Source organism: Gobio gobio (genome assembly GCF_949357685.1).
Source record: "Gobio gobio genome assembly, chromosome: 19".
Taxonomy (NCBI): Eukaryota; Metazoa; Chordata; class Actinopteri; order Cypriniformes; family Gobionidae; genus Gobio; species Gobio gobio.
The window spans coordinates 48,508,446-48,528,331 of NC_137112.1; the positions used below are offsets into that span (position 1 = coordinate 48,508,446).

At 40.4% G+C, this 19,886-nt stretch overlaps 1 protein-coding gene across 2 annotated transcripts in view; it reads right to left on the minus strand.

Moving 5' to 3' along the window:
• klhl26 (kelch-like family member 26) overlaps positions 1-19,886 on the minus strand; it is a 48,189-nt gene continuing 28,303 nt past the window's right edge. The window contains exons 3-5 of one of the 2 annotated variants that reach the window (XM_079844508.1): positions 19,140-19,325; positions 2,938-4,360; positions 1-421 (exon numbers count right to left, since the gene is read on the minus strand). In XM_079844508.1, the coding sequence (XP_079700634.1) occupies positions 410-421; positions 2,938-4,360; positions 19,140-19,325 (1,621 nt within the window). In that variant the 3' untranslated portion in view covers positions 1-409. Of the gene's footprint in view, positions 422-2,667; positions 4,361-19,139; positions 19,326-19,886 lie in introns of those variants that run through there. The other variant, XM_079844507.1, reaches the window with a different exon arrangement.

The following is a 19,886-nucleotide window of genomic DNA, read 5'->3' on the forward strand; positions in this document are numbered from 1 at the left end:
ACACGTTCAAATTACAACATGCCAATATAATATCAGGACAAAAATATTGTGCTGTAGTTCCATGTACATGATCTGTGTATACCTTGTAAAAACACATTCAGAGTATAAACCGTCATTAAATCACTGATTCCATATTGAACATTAAAGTGCCTAATGAAATGTGCTTGCTTAAGTTTGTGATAGAAAGCAAATCTGTAGGTTAAAAACATCATTAACCAGTGAAATATAACAATCAACTCATGTCTAATTTAAGAGGAAGGCTTATTCTACAAGACCAAATGGCTAGGCTCAAAACCAAATGCTTGGGTCCATCCGCATCCAAAGACCTGATTTGTACCCAAGTGATTCACACACTGAGGTAATCTACAAGAGAAACCAGAGAAGTGTGTAGTACAGAGTCCTGCAGAGTTTAGCTCCAACCCTAATCAAACACACCCGAACCAGCTAATCAATGACTTTAGGACTGCTAGAAGCATAGATATACATAATAAAGGCTAGATGTCTTACGGCGGAGTCTCTAACGTCATCAGCGGCGGCCATCTTGTCACAGGCAAGCTTTCTGGCTCCTGATCTGAACACAAATACTCTTATCTCGCTGAAATCTGGATTTACAAATGGTTTGGTTTCTTACAAACGTTATTAACGTGGCTATAATTCTAGATTTTTGAACAAATTATGAATAATTATTCACAAGTGTGCAGTGTCATAACTACATCTCTGACGTTTATAACAAACCAAACAATTTGAAAATCGGTGGAAAATTGAGAAAGTTATGGTTATTTAAAAAGTACAAGCACCATTAAAACACAATGTTAGGAGTGAGCGAGCTGACTGTGACAAGATGGCCGCCAGGTGCGGACGTCAACCTCCTTTATTAGACATCTAGCCTTTATTATGTATATCTATGGCTAGAAGGCTACAGGTGAGTTTGATCAGGGTTGGAGCTAAACTCTGCAGGACAGTGGCCCTCCCGAAGCCAACTATTGTCGCAAGTTCTGTCGTTACAACACAAAAAACTTTGGACTTTTTGCTTTGGGGAAATGCCCCCCCAGGACTGGAAGTGCCCACCCCTGGTGTAGTAAGATACTTCATGTTTTCAACATGCCAATTCAGAAATCCGGTTCTGTATTCCTAGACCCTCTGTAGGAAGCGGTGGCAAAGAGGACAAGCTAGCTTGAACTTCAGACCAAATTCAAAATATCATACAGCAAAGTTCTGCCAACACTTTCCCAGAAACAAGTATTTTTACATTTTTCGTATGCCAAACATTTAATTGTTTTCAGTAAATGACTGAAATTCAAATCAGATTGATTCGTTTTGTTGTAAATATAGTTTGTGAATCGTTTTAACGTTCGTCTCAAAGGGTTAGTTCACCCAAAAATGTAAATTCTGTCATTAATGACTGACCCTCATGTGGTTGGACACCCGTCAGACCTCCGTTCATCTTCAGACACAAATGAAGATATTTTAGTGTAAATCTGATGCTCTGAAAGGCCTCCATTGGCTCAACTTTACACTCTCAAGACCCTTAAAAGACACTAAAGACGTCGTTACAAAGTCCATCTCACTACAGTGGTTCTAAAATAACTTAATGAAGAGACGAGAATGGTTTGTGCGCAAAAAAACCCTAAATAACGACTTATATAGTGATGACCGATTTCAAAACACTGCATCATGAAGCTTCGAAGCGTTATGAATCACTGAGTCGATTCATGATTCAGATCGCGCGTCAAACCGCCAAACTGCTGAAATCACGTGACTTTGGCGATCCAAACCGCTGAATCGACTCACAAATTCATAACGATTTGAACCACTGATTCGACTCACTGATTCGTAATGCTCCGAACCGCTGAATCGACTCACTGATTCATAACGATCCAAACCGCTGAATCGACTCACTGATTTGTAACGCTCCGAACCACTGAATCGTCTCACTGATTCGTAACGCTCCGAAACGCTGAATCGACTCACTGATTCATAACGCTTCAAATCACTGAATCGACTCACTGATTCATAACGATTTGAACCACTGATTCGACTCACTGATTCGTAATGCTCCGAACCGCTGAATCGACTCACTGATTCATAACGATCCAAACCGCTGAATCGACTCACTGATTCATAACGCTCTGAACCGCTGAATCGACTCACTGATTCATAACGCTCTGAACCGCTGAATCGACTCACTGTTTCATAACGCTTCGAAGCTTCATGATGCCGTGTTTTGAAATCGGTCATCACTATAAGTTGTTATTTAGTTGTTTTTTTTGCGCACAGAAACTATTCTCGTCGCTTCATAAAGTTATTGTAGAGCCGCTGTAGTGAGATGGACTTTGTAACGACGTCTTTAGTGCCTTTTATAGGTCTTGAGAGTGTAAAGTTGAGCCAATGGAGGCCTTTCTGAGCGATCGGATTTACACTAAAATATCTTCATTTGTGTTCTTACGGGTGTCGAACGACATAAGGGTCAGTCATTAATGACAGAATTTTCCTTTTTGGGTGAACTAACCCTTTAACGAAAAGGCCATGACATTGCCCCGGTGTTGTTGGTCCATTCAAGTCTGTTGTGAATCCCACAGGCACTTGTAAGAAACCCTCAGTAGTATGAAATGAGGCAATCTAGGACAAAGTTACAGCTTGAGCAGCGCCAAAAGGCTCATCGGGAAAGTTTGTGCTTATGTCATCAACTCACACCAATGCGAACAAGCCTTGAATCGTTCATGTTTTTCGAGAAATGAAGACATAAACCAACTACACAGGATACGAACCCTCATATGCTCAGCGCTGGGTGGTTGTTTGGGGAAGTATAATAGGTGTACAAGCTATTCCTGCAAAAGACTCTGGAAAATGAAGATCTCTTTCCCACTCATCCGTCTCTGTATTATAAACTTGCACAATACTCGTGACGTTATTGAGGTGCCAGTTGTATCCTCCAACTATATAGATCTTTTGATCCAGCAAGCAGCAGCCTGCCTCCGACTGACCCGCTCGCATTGGACTGACGGTCGTCCATTGATCGGTGTCTGGAGTGTAATATTCTACAGCTAGGACGTCAAAGCAGCGGTCAACGTGGTCCATCCTGCCCCCAAGAGCATAAATACGGCGGTTTACGCTGATCATAGCATGCAGGACTCTTGGCTCATTCATCGGACACTTAAAATCCCACTGATCCGAGGCGGGATCGTAGCAATGAAGAGTCTTCTTATCCTCCACAGACACTCCATAACCTCCGGAGATGTAGAGTTTCTCTCCACACGCGGCTCCGGCGTGACCCCAGATTCTCCTCTTCAGGGAATCCACGTAAGTCCACTCATTTTTCTTCGGACAATAGCACTCCACAGAGGACAAGCTTCCGGATCGGTTGCGTCCCCCTGTAGCGTAAAGTTGTCCATGGAGTACGTCGAGTTGAAACTGAATCCGGCTCTCCTGCATGGGTTGGATTCGAAGCCACTGGTTTAGATGGGGGTCGTAGCGAAAGCAGATGTCAACCGCGCCCTCGCCACTACGATACTGCAAATGTTGCCCACCCACGACATACACAAAATTATCGAGAACAGAAACGCACGCATGGCTACATCCCATCTCCATTTCGGTCAACTCTTTGAAATGCCGCATTGTGACGTCGGGCAGATGGTAAACTTTCCCGCTTACGGTGCGATCGTTGTCGGTGTAGGGCGTCCCACCGAAAGTGATTAGCGATGTGACGTCCGAGCGAATGATAGTTCGAGGCGATTGCATTTCGTGTTGTCGGAATGGAAGGATCTGATAATTGAAGGCCTCTAGGAGAAAGTGTCGACATTGCACGTCCTCCACCATGATGTCCACAGTTTGGACATTGTCCACAAGCTCAGTCGATCGCATTAGCGGGAATCGCACATGGCACAGCACTTGGCAGGCAAAAGCTCGTCTTGACGGGTCATGCTGAAGCCACCGAATCGCCGCGTGGAACAAGTCGATCTCACTGCAGTTCTTCAACTTGTTGCTCTGAAGGAAGAAAACCAGTCGCTCCATTGGGATGTGAAGGAAGTCCTCCTCCTGAGCGATCTGCAGGAAGTGCCGAAACGTGTACGCGTCGACCGATTGTTTGAGGGACGCGAGGCTAAACGTGGTGGCCATCTGGCCGATGTTTAGACAAGTCTCAACACTCATGGCCGATTTCAGAAACTCCTCGCAAAGCTCCACCACAGGCACCATCTGCAGGAAGACGGCGGCACCGAGAACATCCTGAATGCAGTCCAAGTCCAAAGTGACCTCAGAACTGTAGGCAAAATCAATAATGTGCTTCAGTCCTCTGGCTGAAAGGCCTTTGAGCTCTATGGTGTTTTGGTTTGACTCCTTCATTCCTCCAGTAAACATGGCTCTGTGTGGATCAAGAAGAAAAAATTTTACACCTCGCTTCAAATGTGAAGGAGGAATCTGGAAATATTTTCCAATTAATTTCTATGTAAGCATTAAAATAATGATGATAAAATTGGAATCAAAACATTTTAAACTTGATTTAAGGCCTTTGCACACCGGGACGATTATCGCGCGCTTATCGCCAGCGTTTTTCGGCGTGTCTTTGTGTTCACACCCAAGTGATTTCCACTGGTGATTTGCCGAGTCAACATTCAGTAGATGATGGCGCTCCTGGTACACAAGGTGGCGCCACTTTACGCTTCTGACACTCGCTTGTCACGCAGAAGAAGAAGAGACACAGTATTTATGTGCTCATAGTAGGGATGAAACGGTATGGAAATTTAACATCACGATTATAGTGACCCAAATTATCACGGTTATCAATATTATCACGGTTTTGTTCAAATGAGATGAAAGTGTTCAAAAAGAACAGATGCACACACTTAAAACATTTCAAGTTTTATATTTGAAATCAACAAACAACAAATAAATCAAGCAGCTCTATGCACTTTTTTAAGCTAGATTCTATTCTGTACGATTTCCTTCCTTATAATGGCCGTCGTCAATAGCAACGCATAACGCATAAATAATAATAATTTGTCGTAAATATAATCTCTAATATTATCTCTGTAAATATATTCAAGCAATATTCTCATCAGTGTTCAGCAATGATGCATTTTAATCTAGCATATTTTTGTGTAAGAGCCCAAACAGTATCCTAGTGAAATAATGCATATCCATATTTCCATATGATTTGACAGTTTATTTGATTAAATATCAAAAGGTATGTATCATACCTGACACCTAGATGAACACCTTACAGTCAGTTTTATGACTGTCATTCCCTTCAAATGCTATTGAAGTTTGAAACGTGTATAACGTTACCAATGTTGTGTGTAACTTTAGAGACGGTCCCTAAATTCACCAGCGTTATGCCAGTCACATCAGATGCGCTGTGGTTCTGCTGTTTGTTTTAAACCATTTTCGCTGCTGAAATAGAACAAAAACAGTCGACCACGGTATGATGAATGAATCTCCTGCGTACATCGCACGTTTATCTCTGCTTTGAGTAGATTTCAGCGAGTGAGAGCTGCGCGCGCTCTTAACAAAAACTCCGGCTGATCTGAACGCCTCTGATTATGAGACGACGTCGCTTTCATAAACTCAATAGAAACACGTGTAGGCTAAGTGGTTATAATGCGCAACGCGATTATAACAGATGGCTTTTGAGAAGACTATAATAAGTTCAACAGTCAGAGTGGCAATAGTGTGCAGCCAAAATAACGTTACACCCGCAAATGGCGGTTGTTAATGTCAAGCCCTGATTATCCCTTAAATGTCCCCCTAGTCTTGTCTGAATGTGTTCGTTTGCGTCACGTTATTATTTCCCAGACGTAGTTTTGGTATTGAGGTCAAAGTCCACTTGCCTTGCGTTCGTAGTTTTGAAGTGTTTACCCTATTACAGCGACTTTCGTCTGGCATGTTCTTCAGACAGGGTGACTTCGATTAAGTTTCCCTCAGGACTTTTGTAAAAGCCAAAATATGACCACACCTCAGATTTGGTCCTTTTAGAAATCTGAAAAATCTCCCGGCGCTGTCACTGCTTTCTGACATTTATTCCCATTCAAAAGACAGCAGTGCGCTGCGCCAGACTGACGCTGACTGGACATGATTTACCACGAGTTTTCACAATCGTGATAATCACACGCGGTTTTAATGATAATTAAATTTTATACGATATTACTAACCGTCACTAAATTTTATCGTGGTTAATCGTGAAACCACGAATCGTTTCATCCCTAGCTCATAGATATCCATAATAAAGCCTAGATGTCTTACGGCGGAGTCTCTAACGTCATCAGCGGCGGCCATCTTGTCACAGGCAAGCTTTCTGGCGGACTCCTGATGTAAGGCGAGTGATCTGAACACAAATACTCTTATCTCACTGAAATCTGGACGGATTTACAAATGGTTTGGTTTCTTACAAACGTTATTATCGTATAAGTTTAAGCACCATTAAAACACAAATGTTAGGAGTGAGTGAGCTGACTGTGGCAAGATGGCCGCCAGGTGCGGACGTCGACCTCCATTGGCCAGCAGCGCGGACGAGACATCTAGCCTTTATTTTACGTATATCTATGGCCAAAACCATTCACACACATTTGCTAACTGGCAAGCAGCATTAGCAGCTCATCTTCTTCTTTGTCTACTCACTTCCTCTTCGTCGTATCAGTGTGTGCTCGGCAAGAGCGTTTTGTGCTTGAGCGCCACCAAGTGGTGTTTTACTGTAACTTCAGCAGCTCCAGGCACGTAAACTAAAAGCGCCGATCTCATTGGTCGGACAGTTTTTAACACGTCGCGTCAAAACAAAAAAAAAACAACCCAAGGCGTTTTTTTATTTTATTTCGCTTTTACGCCTGGTGGTGTGCACGCTCACATTGGCACCCTTCGTTTGGTCAAAAGGCATTAAACGTCAGCGATAAACGCAAGCGAAAATCGTCCCGGTGTGAACCGGCCTTAAAGGAATAGTTCACCCAAAAATGAACATTTGATGTTTATCTGCTTACCCCAAAGGAATCAAAGATGGTAAAATGGTAAATGCTAGCAGATTCTATTAGAGTAAAAAAAAACATGCACAGAGAATTTCAAATTAAACCCTGCGGCTCGTGACGATACATGGATATCTTGAGAAACGATCGTTTTGTGCGTGAAATCGAACAGTATTTATATAATTTTTTTACCTCAAATACAACACTATGTCCACCAGTCTTGAACGCGCCGTCACTGAAGTCAAATGTACACAATACGACCCATCTCAATGGAATACAAGCGGCGGAAGTGATCTCTCGCGATTATGCCATATCGTGTAATTTGACCTCACTTACAGGAAGTGATGGAGCAGGGACAGCTGATGTACATAGTGTTGTATTTGAGCGAAAAAAATATATAAATACGGTTCGGTTTCTCACACAAACTGATTGTTTTGTGTCTTAAGACATCCATGTATCGCCACGAGCCGCAGGGTTTCATTTGAGGTTCTCTGTGCATGTTTTTGTTTACTCTCATAGAATCTGCTACCATTGACATCAATTATACGACTGGCACAGCAATGGTTGGAGTTAAAAATCTTCATTTGTGTTCTACTGAAGAAACAAAGACACCTACATCTTGGATTCCCTTGGGGTAAGCAGATAAACATCACATTTTCATTTTTGGGTGAACTATTGTTATTTTTTTTTTTAGGGCTGTCAAAAGATTAATCGCGATTAATCGCATCCAAAATAAAAGTTTGTGTTTACATAACAGAGTACACACACATATATTAATTATTATTTATATATAAATACACACAAAAGCATGTATATATTTAAGAAAAAAATATTATTTTTATATATAAAACATTTATATATATAGGGCCCTATGATTTCCGCGATCACCGAATCGCGGACGGAATCGCGGAATTGGCATATTAACGCGGAATCTATTGTTAACGCATAATTTCCCGGAATTTGACATATTTGGAATGAAATGCGGTTTTGTGTGGGAGAAGAACGTATGTCTGGGGAAATGCAGACCGGGGGAAGCAAATTTGGGCATCACAACCCCTCCCGTCATTTCAGCTCCTCCTTCAAAACACTGAAAGTATGGCGAAGCGGCTCCACGGCTCTGCTTTCGTCGGCGAAAAAGTTAAGAAACTCAACGATAAGCCCTCAGTACCGAGCCGAGCAGTTCCCCCAGGGAGTGCTTGCTGTATTTTGCCTTGTTTTTAATGCACTTTAATGAACTGTATGGGAAATAATGCCTTAAATGAACTTGAGAGGAAATGAGATGCGCGGGTCAGCGCGTCTTATGTTGCCTTCACGTGCTCTCGGAATTATCGTAATATACGAGTTTCCTAGGTAAACATTGCACATGAACGCCCTCACATTTTGAAACTTGAATGCAATGCGCTCGTAATCACGACTTCAGAAGTCGGAATCATCAAATTTCCGATAGCACGTGAAGGCAGCATTATCCACATCATGTTTGGCTGAGGTAGCTCTTAAAGTGACAGTAGCACTGATAATGTCTGTCATTAATGTTCAAAGAACAACGGGAACAGAAGATTGTAGCTTTAATGATGATTAATCTATATTTCACTTATTATTTATGCAGTTAAGAAAGGTGTTGATAACTTTATTCAATTTCTGTGTAGACTATGTCTGAGAGGGAAGGCCACAGGCAAATATAACATTTATTATAATAGATTTATGTAAAGATTGTTTTAAGTTCAATTAAATTAAAAGTTAAAAGTTTTTTTAAAGCCTAATAAATGTTGAAATTGGTAGCTTTCGGTTATACTGTAATGTAACGTCATCAATGTTTCATATAGACATTAATATCAGTGATACTGGCCTTCATTCATAAAAAGATGCCATTACAACACACATTTAAAATATACTTTAAATTGTTTCTAAATTAATTTGGAGAGTAACTGAAATTATTACAATATCAAAATATAAAAAACTCCAATGTTTTTAATTGCAATTAATCATGATTAATTACAGAAAAAAATGTGATTAATTCTTTTTTTTTATTATTATCAATTCACAGCACTAATATCTAGTTGTGACTTGAAGTGCTTAGAGTGCAGCATTATGTTGCAGTATTTGTCCTGAAAAGTAAATGTGATGTTTGTTACCTCAATAAATTTAAGGTCATTCCTATTTTATGTTTTATGTTCTATTATATTAACATTAAAAACACTCTTTTTACGACTAAAATAATAGTTAAGGGTAAAAAAAACTGAATTCCCAAAAATTAAAACGGAAAAAACGGAATTTGGGAAAAAATAAAATGGAATTTGGGAAAAAATAAAACGGATTTCATAGGGCCCTATATATATGTATATATATATATATATATATATATATATATGTGTATATGTGTATATATATATATATATATATATATATATATATTGAATGTGTGTATTTATATATAAATAATAATTAATATATGTGTGTGTACTCTATGTAAACACAAACTTTTATTTTGGATGCGATTAATCGCGATTAATCTTTTGACAGCCCTAAAAAAAATAATAACAGTAGTTACTTTCCCTGGTAATTAGTTACTTTTATAATGATGTAACTCATTTACTATTTGTAAGTAGTAACTAATTACTTTTTTAAAGTAACGTGCCCAACACTGGCCGTCACGTGCTATCGGAAATTCCCACTTTAGAAGTCGTGATTGCGAGATTGTTGCATTTAAGTGCTTGGTTGTCGGAATGAACAGGAATCATGGTGGACACCAGGTTTATTCTTGCCTATTTATTGGGAAAATCTTATTAAAACCAACATCATATGTAGACAACCATATACACATTCCAGATTTTGTCATTTCAGTCAAATGCAGGCTATTTTCGCCGTGTATCACACATACACCAGCAGGCCCCGGATGTCAATATGACAGTCGGACAGACGTTGCATTGTGGTTGAAAATGAAAATGGGGTTGACGTCAGAACTAGGCCTGTCACGATTGGTCGATACAATAGACTACGTCAACTTTGATGCACTTTTAACAGTCAAAAATCTGTAAAAATGCACGTCCTGGGCAAGTTTTCGGGTAAACGCAGTGGGATATGTCTTTAGTGAACGTATACAGAGTTGAGTGAGAAATCGGGTTTACAATGACTTTGGTCCGTCAGCTCTTAAAGGGCCAGACCTCATATTCTGTGCGAAGCAGGGCAGGAACTGTCATATTATTCAATTACTGTTACAGTTTTTTGCCATGGTATGGATTCAGTATCGTATCGAGGTATTTTAGCCTGGTATCGTATCGAAGTCATAATTTTGGTATCGTGACAACACTATTATATATAAAAAGTATTTGCTGATTTTCTCTTTTTTTTGTTATGTTGGTTTACAAATTTATACCTTTTTACTCTTTTAGTTTTACATTTTGTCAGGGGCTTGTTTACATTTATACTTTGTTACAGTACACTACTGAAGGCCAACGGTGCAAATTAAATTAAATGTTTTTAGGTAAAATTGTAGAATTTATCGATAGATTAATCAATATAAAATTAGTCGTTAGTGGCAGCCCTAGTATACAGCGACCCCTGCCGGTTCTAGTGTTAAAGTTTATGGTACGCCCATCTCTGGAATTTGGGTATCAAAATTATTTCCGAACTTCCCTGTGGTAAACACGACATCAGAGGGCGTTCATGAGCACGTAAACTAGTATTTACGGTAATACCGATAGCACCTGAAGGTAGGCCTGTCACGATAGTCAATAAATCAATTAATCGCACAATAAAAAAAAAAGAGCTGGATAATTTTTCCGGCGGCGATAATTTCCAGTTTTTATATTCATTTTTGCCGAGCGTTACATTATGATCATGCTCTTATACATGTAAATGCTTCTAAGCGCGACAAGACACAAGAGAATGCGCTGTATGTCAGTGTCCTGTGTGTGTGTGTGTGTGTGTGTGTGTGTGTGTGTGTGTGTGTGTGACCACCATCAAACAAACCAAATGTGGGAGAATTACTAAGTTTGTATGGGACAATGTGGGACATGTTACCGACACTAAAAAATAACCTGAAACTGTTACACAATGTCTATCTAACTTAATAAAAACATATGTATTCTGCTTTTCAGATGCTAAAAATACTTTGTTCTTTAGTCACTTCCAGAAAACACCATTACATCACAATGTAACATTTTACATGTCATTTAAATTCAACATCACTGAGCCCAAAGGCAGCAGGCATCAGATCTGACCCAGTCCAATAATGAACAAATTAAATATAAAGCAACATGAAATTAGTTCATTGACAGTCTTATATATTATATTATATATTAAGAATATAACCAATTTACCAAATTATCCATTCGTTTTCTACATGGATGAATCACCGCTCCACATTTTGATTGACAGACGTCACAACCTACTAGTGAGCGTGTTTACTCCTTTCTTTTCAACCATTGGATAGGATTTTAAAAACGGCTGTTGTATTTGTGAAAGGCGGGATGTTACGTCTGACGAAGCGCAGTTAAATATGTCTAGGTGAAAAACAATTCGGCAAAAAGAATAAATAAAAGGCTTTCTTAAAAAGGCAAAAGAACGCATGCATGTTTTCTTAATATGATAATTAAAAACCAACAGACTGATGAAAATGCGGGACATTTTCTCAATATGCCACGTGCGGGACAACACAAAGCGGGACGGGTGGTCACCCTAGTGTGTGTGTGTGTGTGTGTGTGTCAGTGTCCTGTCTGTGTGTGTGTGTGTGTGTGTGTGTGTGTCAGTGTCATGTCTGTGTGTGTGTCAGTGTCCTGTGTGTGTGTGTGTGTGTGTGTGTGTGTGTGTGTGTCAGTGTGTGTGTGTGTGTCAGTGTCCTGTCTGTGTGTGTGTGTGTGTGTGTGTGTGTGTGTGTCAGTGTCCTGTCTGTGTGTGTGTGTGTGTGTGTGTGTGTGTGTGTCAGTGTCCTGTCTGTCTGTGTGTGTGTGTGTCAGTGTCCTGTCAGTGTGTGTGTGTGTGTGTGTGTGTGTGTGTCAGTGTCCTGTCTGTGTGTGTGTGTGTGTGTGTGTGTGTGTGTGTGTGTCAGTGTCCTGTGTGTGTGTGTGTCAGTGTCCTGTCTGTGTGTGTGTGTCAGTGTCCTGTCTGTGTGTGTGTGTGTCAGTGTCCTGTCTGTGTGTGTGTGTGTGTGTGTGTGTGTGTGTGTGTCAGTGTCCTGTCTGTCTGTGTGTGTGTGTGTGTGTGTGTGTGTGTGTGTGTGTGTGTGTCAGTGTCCTGTCTGTCTGTGTGTGTGTGTGTGTGTGTCAGTGTCCTGTCTGTGTGTGTGTGTGTGTCAGTGTCCTGTCAGTGTGTGTGTGTCAGTGTCCTGTCTGTGTGTGTGTGTGTGTGTGTGTGTGTCAGTGTCCACACACACACACACACACACACACACACACACACACACACACACACACACACACACACACTGACAGGACACTGACACACACACACACACACACACACACACACACACACACACACACAGGACACTGACACACACACACACACACTGACAGGACACTGACACACACACACACACACACACACAGACAGGACACTGACACACACACACACACACACACACAGACAGGACACTGACACACACACACACACACACACACACACACACACACACACACACACACACACACACACACACACACACACACACACACACTGACAGGACACTGACACACACACACACACACACACTGACAGGACACTGACACACACACACACACACACACACAGACAGGACACTGACACACACACACACACACACACACACACACACACACACACACACACACACACACACACACACGTCAGTCTCCTGCTCACATCGAGTTCTCTTTTGCTCATGAAAACAATAACAACAACAACACAGATTATTTTGAGTATTCTCATATTTAGAGTCTTAAATTAGTTAAATAACGTCTTAAATGAACTTAAAGAGTTGTGAGGAAATGAGATCATGCGTCATGTTCATCAGCGGCTGATCTTAAAGTGACAGCAGCACTGATGATGTCTGTCATTAATGTTCATCACAGAACAACGGAAACAGAGAAAAGTGTAGCTTTAATGATGATTAATCTATATTTCATGTATTATTTATGCAGTTAAGAAAAGTGTTTGATAACTATTACATTTCTGTAAATGTCTAACAGGGAAGGCCACGGGTAAATATAACATTTATTATAATGAAATTATGTAAAGATTGTTTTAAGTTCACTTAAATTAAAAGTAGTTTTTTTTAAAGCCTAATAAATGTTGAGATTGGTGTCTTTCAGTTATACTGTAATGTGACGTCATTAATGTTTCATAGACACTTTAGTATCAGTGATTCTGGCCTTCATTCATAAAAACTTGACAATACTACACATATTTAAAATATGCTGTCTTTAAACTGTTTCTACATTAATTTGGAGAGTAACTGAAATTATTACAATATCAAAACATTAATTTGGAGAGTAACTGAAATTATTACAATATCAAAACATTAAAAACGTATTAATCGTGATTAAGTACAGAAAAAAAAAGCGATAAATAATTTTTTTTTTTATCGATTCCCAGCACTGCCTAAAACACAATCATCCGCTGCAGTTTTCCAGCTGTTAATTCAAGAGCATTTGTTTGTTAACCGACTAAGAGTCCATTGCTTTTATTGTTTTGGTTGTTTTGTTCATTTATTGTGGATATTTAGATTCAGTGTTAAATAGTCTTTAGAAATAAAAAGTTTATTGATCTTTGAAAAGGTGTACCTGCATTAATATGCCATTATAGGCATGTGCCGGTATCAAATTTTCATGTTGCGATTAATTGATGAAGCTTTTATCACGGTATACGGTATTATCACGATATTTATAAAAAAAAGTTGCAAAAAAAGTGTTGTCATACTATAACAGGTTTAAAAACTTTCTTATAACAAAAGAACCAAACATTTAAATACAATAAAGCAATACACAAAAATGTATAAAGTAAACAAATATTTGAAACAGATTAAAGTGCTAAAGAATTATAAAGAACAATAGGTAACACTTTACAATAATGTCTCGCCAGTTAATGCATTAACATTAACAAAGAGCGAATAGCTACATTTTTACAGAAGTTATTCTTCTTTGATAAAGTCAGTTTAAAAAAGCAACTGTTAGTTAGAGTAGGCTCAGGTCCATTAAATAATAGAGTTACAACTTTTGATTTTAATAATGTGTTATTAAATGCTGAAATGTACATTTAACTAAGATTAATACATGCTTTTGGCTGCGTTCACACTGCAGGGCTTAATGCTCAATTCCGATTTTTTGAAAAAATGCGTTTTTTTTTGCAAGGCCGTTCACATTTCCAATTAAATGCGACCTTTTGTGATCTCCTGTGTGAACGTGAAATGACCCAGAAGTGACCCGCATGCGCAGAAGAGAACTCAACGGTCAACGACGTCACTTGTTGTTTACGGAAGTAGCCAAATATGGGTGTCAGCATTGGAGTTCGTTTAGCTTTATTAAAGTTATTTTCGCAACGGTCCAGCACCATTACAACCTTCTCATGTTAAGAAGAAAATTAAAAAAGAGGAGGAGAGCAAGGTTTTTGGCCATGGCGTTTTGTATCTTCTCATTCCCGCCTACTTCAACGTACAATGATGACGTTTGTCGCACATCAACGACGTGCGGGTCGGATACATGTGACCTGGCAGTTCAGACTGAAGACGCATTTCAAAAGATCGGATATGTATCGGATTTGGACCACATACCCAAGGCTGCGTTCACACTGCAGGCTGAAACGACCCAATTCCGATTTTTTTGCCCTTATGCGACCTGTATCTGATCTTTTCATGACAGTCTGAACGACACAGATCCGATCTTTTCAAATGCGACCCAGGCCACTTGGGTATGTGGTCCAAATCCGATACATATCCGATCTTTTGAAATGCGTCTTCAGTCTGAACTGCCAGGTCATATGTATCCGACCCGCACGTCGTTGATACGCGACAAACGTCATCATTGTAACTCCCGTTCCTTACTCCAGTCCAGTGGTGGCGGTAATGCACAAGAAATAGTTGCTAACCGCCAATAAAAGAAGAAGTACGCACCTGTTGCTAGCCAATACACTCCAACTCCAACGCGTTTCTGCACTGTTATGGGCCGCCGCAGACGTGTCTCTTCCCGTGACAAAGTTAGTTGAAGGCGCTCGCAAACATAATTGAAGGTGGATCTGGTCATTCTGAAGTTACTGACGAATTGGGTATCAGTAAAGCCACTCACATCAGTCTCCCACCACTCCTGGCTGCGACTCCGCACACACACGTTTCTCTGTACCGACGTTGCTACCACTGCTCCACAAAACGCCATGGCCAAAAACCTTGCTCTCCTCCTCTTTTTTAATTTTCTTCTTAACATGAGAAGGTTGTAATGGTGCTGGCTCCGTTGCGAAAATAACTTTAATAAAGCTAAACGAACTCCAATGCTGACACCCATATTTGGCTACTTCCGTAAACAACAAGTGACGTCGTTGACCGTTGAGTTCTCTTCTGCCATGCGGGTCACTTCTGGGTCATTTCACGTTCACACAGGAGATCACAAAAGGTCGCATTTAATTGGAAATGTGAACGGCCTTGCAAAAAAATCGCATTTTTTCAAAAAATCGGAATTGAGCATTAAGCCCTGCAGTGTGAACACAGCCCAAGTGGCCTGGGTCGCATTTGAAAAGATCGGATCTGTGTCGTTCAGACTGTCATGAAAAGATCAGATACAGGTCGCATAAGGGCAAAAAAATCGGAATTGGGTCGTTTCAGCCTGCAGTGTGAACGCAGCCTTGGAAGTATTTATCATTGTCAGTTTGTTAATGAATGAACTCATGTTAAATAATGGAGCCTTGTAAAGTGTGTGATTGAACAACAGTCAGAACATATTCAAACAATATCTAGGGCATGTAATTTAAAACTAAAAAAAAAAATAATAAGTTTGAAAATGAATTTAATTCTTTAAGTATTAGGTTATGTGATGACGAGCACCGGATTATGGTTACTGGGGAAACGGCTGCATTTCTGCTGTTGCGTCAGCGCCCTCTGCTGTCTGAAAGTGAATGTGCATTTCAGTGCGTCCTCATTCCGCCATGTGCTCGACTCATGAACGGTCTGTTTACATCAGTGCGCGTTCCTCTTTGACGCTTTGTTCATTTTAAACGGTTGATGGGTAAAGTATTCTTAAAATACATTCTAAAAATCGGAATAATTCGTAATAAATAATTATTCACGGTATTTTGAAGTGCCCACGATAACAATATTGTGCATGTTCATTATTGCGGTATATCGTATTACCGTTTACCGGCACATGTCTATGCCATTATCATTATTTTAAATGAAAATGGTCTCAGAATGACAATATTATCGTTTATCGCAATAATCTCTTGGCCAATTTATATCGTCCAGCAAAATGTATCATCGTGACAGGCCTACCCGAAGGCATCATCATTTCTTGTTTCACAGCTCAGTTGGTGCTAACAAACGGTGTAGGGCTGCACGATTAACCTTTATCGCATCGATATTGAGGTTTTAACTCCCGCAATAACCTAACCTCAGGAGTCAGAGGTTTTTTCCCCCGCCTCTGACATTTGAGTGACAAACCTATTAGCCAATCAAAATGGTCGAATCTCGCATTCCTGGCTTGCTGGCCAATTAGAAATGGCAATGGAAACAAGGTTGTATGATGCAATGCACCGGGCGCGGCGGGCGGCTTTCTGTCAGCAGCAAAGCAGCTAACACACAACGTGTCGTGTACCTCGAATTGTGCCAATGGAAAAAGCTTGTAACTGCGCAGAAATGGCCGAAGGCACTTCTTCGGTGACGGGAGAGGAAGCGGAGCACTTGGTTAACAAGAAGGGTGGTACTTCAGCTGTTTGGACTTATTTTGGATTCGCGAAGAACGACGTGGAGCAAAAGAGTGCTAAATGTAAAATATGTCGACGTGCCGTGGCCAGATCCAGAGGAAACACTACCAATCTATACCAGCATCTTAAAAATCACCACCGACAGCAATATGATGCATGCACAAAAAGTGTGGATGAAGACGAAGCCAAAACAAAATAAATGACCAAGTGGTTAAAGGGTTAGTTCACCCAAAAATGAAAATTCTGTCATTAATTGCTCACCCTCATGTGGTTGGACACCCGTCAGACCTCCGTTCATCTTCAGACACAAATGAAGATATTTTAGTGTAAAGCTGATGCTGAGAAAGGCTTCAGATAGGCCTCCATTGGCATTCAGTACATTTACACTCACAAGACCCATAAAAGGCTCTAAAAACATCATTACAAAGTCCATCTCACCACAGTGACTCTACAATAATCTTACGATGCGACGACAATAGTTTTTGTGCGCAAAAAAAAAATCTAAAAAACACCTTTATCCAACTTGTTCTCGACTTCCGTGTGTGTCTCCACGACGCATGCGCGAGAATATGAGCAGATCCGGCGTTCGGACACATGACCCAGAAGAGATTTGTTTACGAGCAGAGGAAGACGCGCGTCTCTCAGCTGTTGAATTCTACACTGATCGTGCTTTAGGTCTCGGCGTAGTTCTCAAAATGGGGCTAAAGTGAGCATTTCATGGATTCCTGAACGCCGGATCTGCGTCATATTCTCGCGCATGCGTCGTGGAGACACACACGGAAGTCGAGAACAAGCTGGATAAAGGTGTTATTTTGATTTTTTTTTTGCGCACAAAAACTATTGTCGTCGCATCGCAAAATTATTGTAGAGTCACTGTGGTGAGATGGACTTTGTAACGACGTTTTTAGTGCCTTTTATGGGTCTTGTGAGTGTAAATGTACTGAATGCCAATGGAGGCCTATCTGAAGCCTTTCTCAGCATCAGCTTTACACTAAAATATCTTCATTTGTGTCTGAAGATGAACGGAGGTCTGACGGGTGTCCAACCACATGAGGGTGAGGAATTAATGACAGAATTTTCATTTTTGGGTGAACTAACCCTTTAAGTTAATTTCCATTATGTCGTCTTAGGGCGTTTTCACACCTGCCTTGTTTGGTCCGGATTTTCTGACTTTTCAGTTTGGTCCGAATCAAAATTACAGATGTGAAACCTCCCCTTACCACGGTCCGGACCAAACAGACGATATTTGGTCCGACGAAAAGAGGTCGTCTCGGTCCGGATCAAACTGAACAAAGGTTCGGTTCGTTTCTAGTGTAAAAGCCTTTTCTGTGTGGTTCGGACTTTCAGACCATTTATAGGAAGTTCCTGTTTATGTTTAAATATTATAACGTTATTTTTAAATTCAATCTAGGCTACATTGATTATGAAAAGTGAAAATATGCGCAATATGTCAGTAGACAGAAAGTCAGAAATAATTTGGAACGAAATTTTGTATGATTTTGCTTAGAAAGCATTTCTTTAATGGGAATTTCGTTTTGTATAAATTGTATCTTAATTGTAATCAACGTTTAATCAGATAATTGCCTGGATTTAATAAATAAGAAGCTAATAGTCTATAGCAGACAATAATGGCGGGAGCTATCACATGCTTTACACATGAACTGGAGCGTCTCAAATAAACCCAAACTCAGCAGATACTCGTCTCACAAACATGAGAAATATGTGTTTATAAAGCTTGAAATGTCCACTTTTAAACGTAACGAATAAAAAATAGTCCAGCAATGTGCACTGTTCAATAGTGGCGGCGATATGCGTCCGTTCATTCACTCTTGTCAAAGACGCGTCAGACGCACGTCCGTTTACAAACCAATCAATGTCCAGATGCCGATAGATGAAGACGAGTGGACTCAAGTGTGTCATGTTCAGTTCTTTAGTGCGATCGCATAATTACAATGTGACCAAACCAAAACTAACCGAATATATAAAAAGTATCAAAACATGAACTTTGGTTCGGACCTTGGTGCAGACTTTCAGGTGTGAAAACGCCCTTATTCTTTGGTATTTAGGTTCAGGTATTTAATAATCACGAAGCATCAAACAATCTCATTACCTCAATCACGATGTATGTCGTTTATTTAACCCTCTGTGTCGTAAAAGTAACAACATATTTTATTCATAATTTTAGGTTTTATGCACTTAAAAGTATCGAAAGCAAAAAACGAAAATCGCACCGCAATCGCAATATTTGTCAGAAAAACCGCAATTAGGTTTTTTTCTCAAAATCGTGCAGCCCTAAAACGGTGTGTATCTCACCTGAAGTAGTCACTGCAGGAGGCCAAAACCGCTTTGTGAACCTTGAAGCGCTCGTTGTCAATGGCCAGAACCACATCCAGCAACTGGCCCTGGTCCCGCAGCGCAGACAGTCCCCTCAGGAGAGTGTTGCTGTGGCCGGGGGCCGAGAAAGTACAACGGAGCGCGCTATTCTTGTTGTTAGCCATGCTGAAAAAAAAAAAAAAAAGAGATTCAGTTTACGAGGAATTGTATCTCAGCACTCCCTGATCATTGTCTCTGGCTACACAGACTACAGAACTTCAGAGCTCGATGGTTCGCTGGATCCTGACGCTCCACCAACTGGTCTCAGTTTCTAAACTGGCGCATCAACATGATCCCTCTAATGGCACACACTTAAATAATTCAACAGAGCCCTTTGGATGAAGAACCCATGAAGCCTCACAAAAACTAAGCAGTCGTTAGACCCAAACAATTACTAAAGTCAAATGGTTACTTTTTTCTTAAACGCTAACAATAAAGTCCTGTGATGTAATTGTTCCTAACTGTGCACACACACTTTTAAATGGTTCTTTTATGCCCAATTGACTGCTTATACTCTGGGACCATTTCCGCCTGGATTTGTCCGACCCAAATGTAAAAGCTTTACACACTCGCACTCGCACTCGCACTCACACACACACACACACACACACACACACACACTCACACTCACTCACACTCACACACACACTCACACTCACACTCACACTCACACTCACACTCACACTC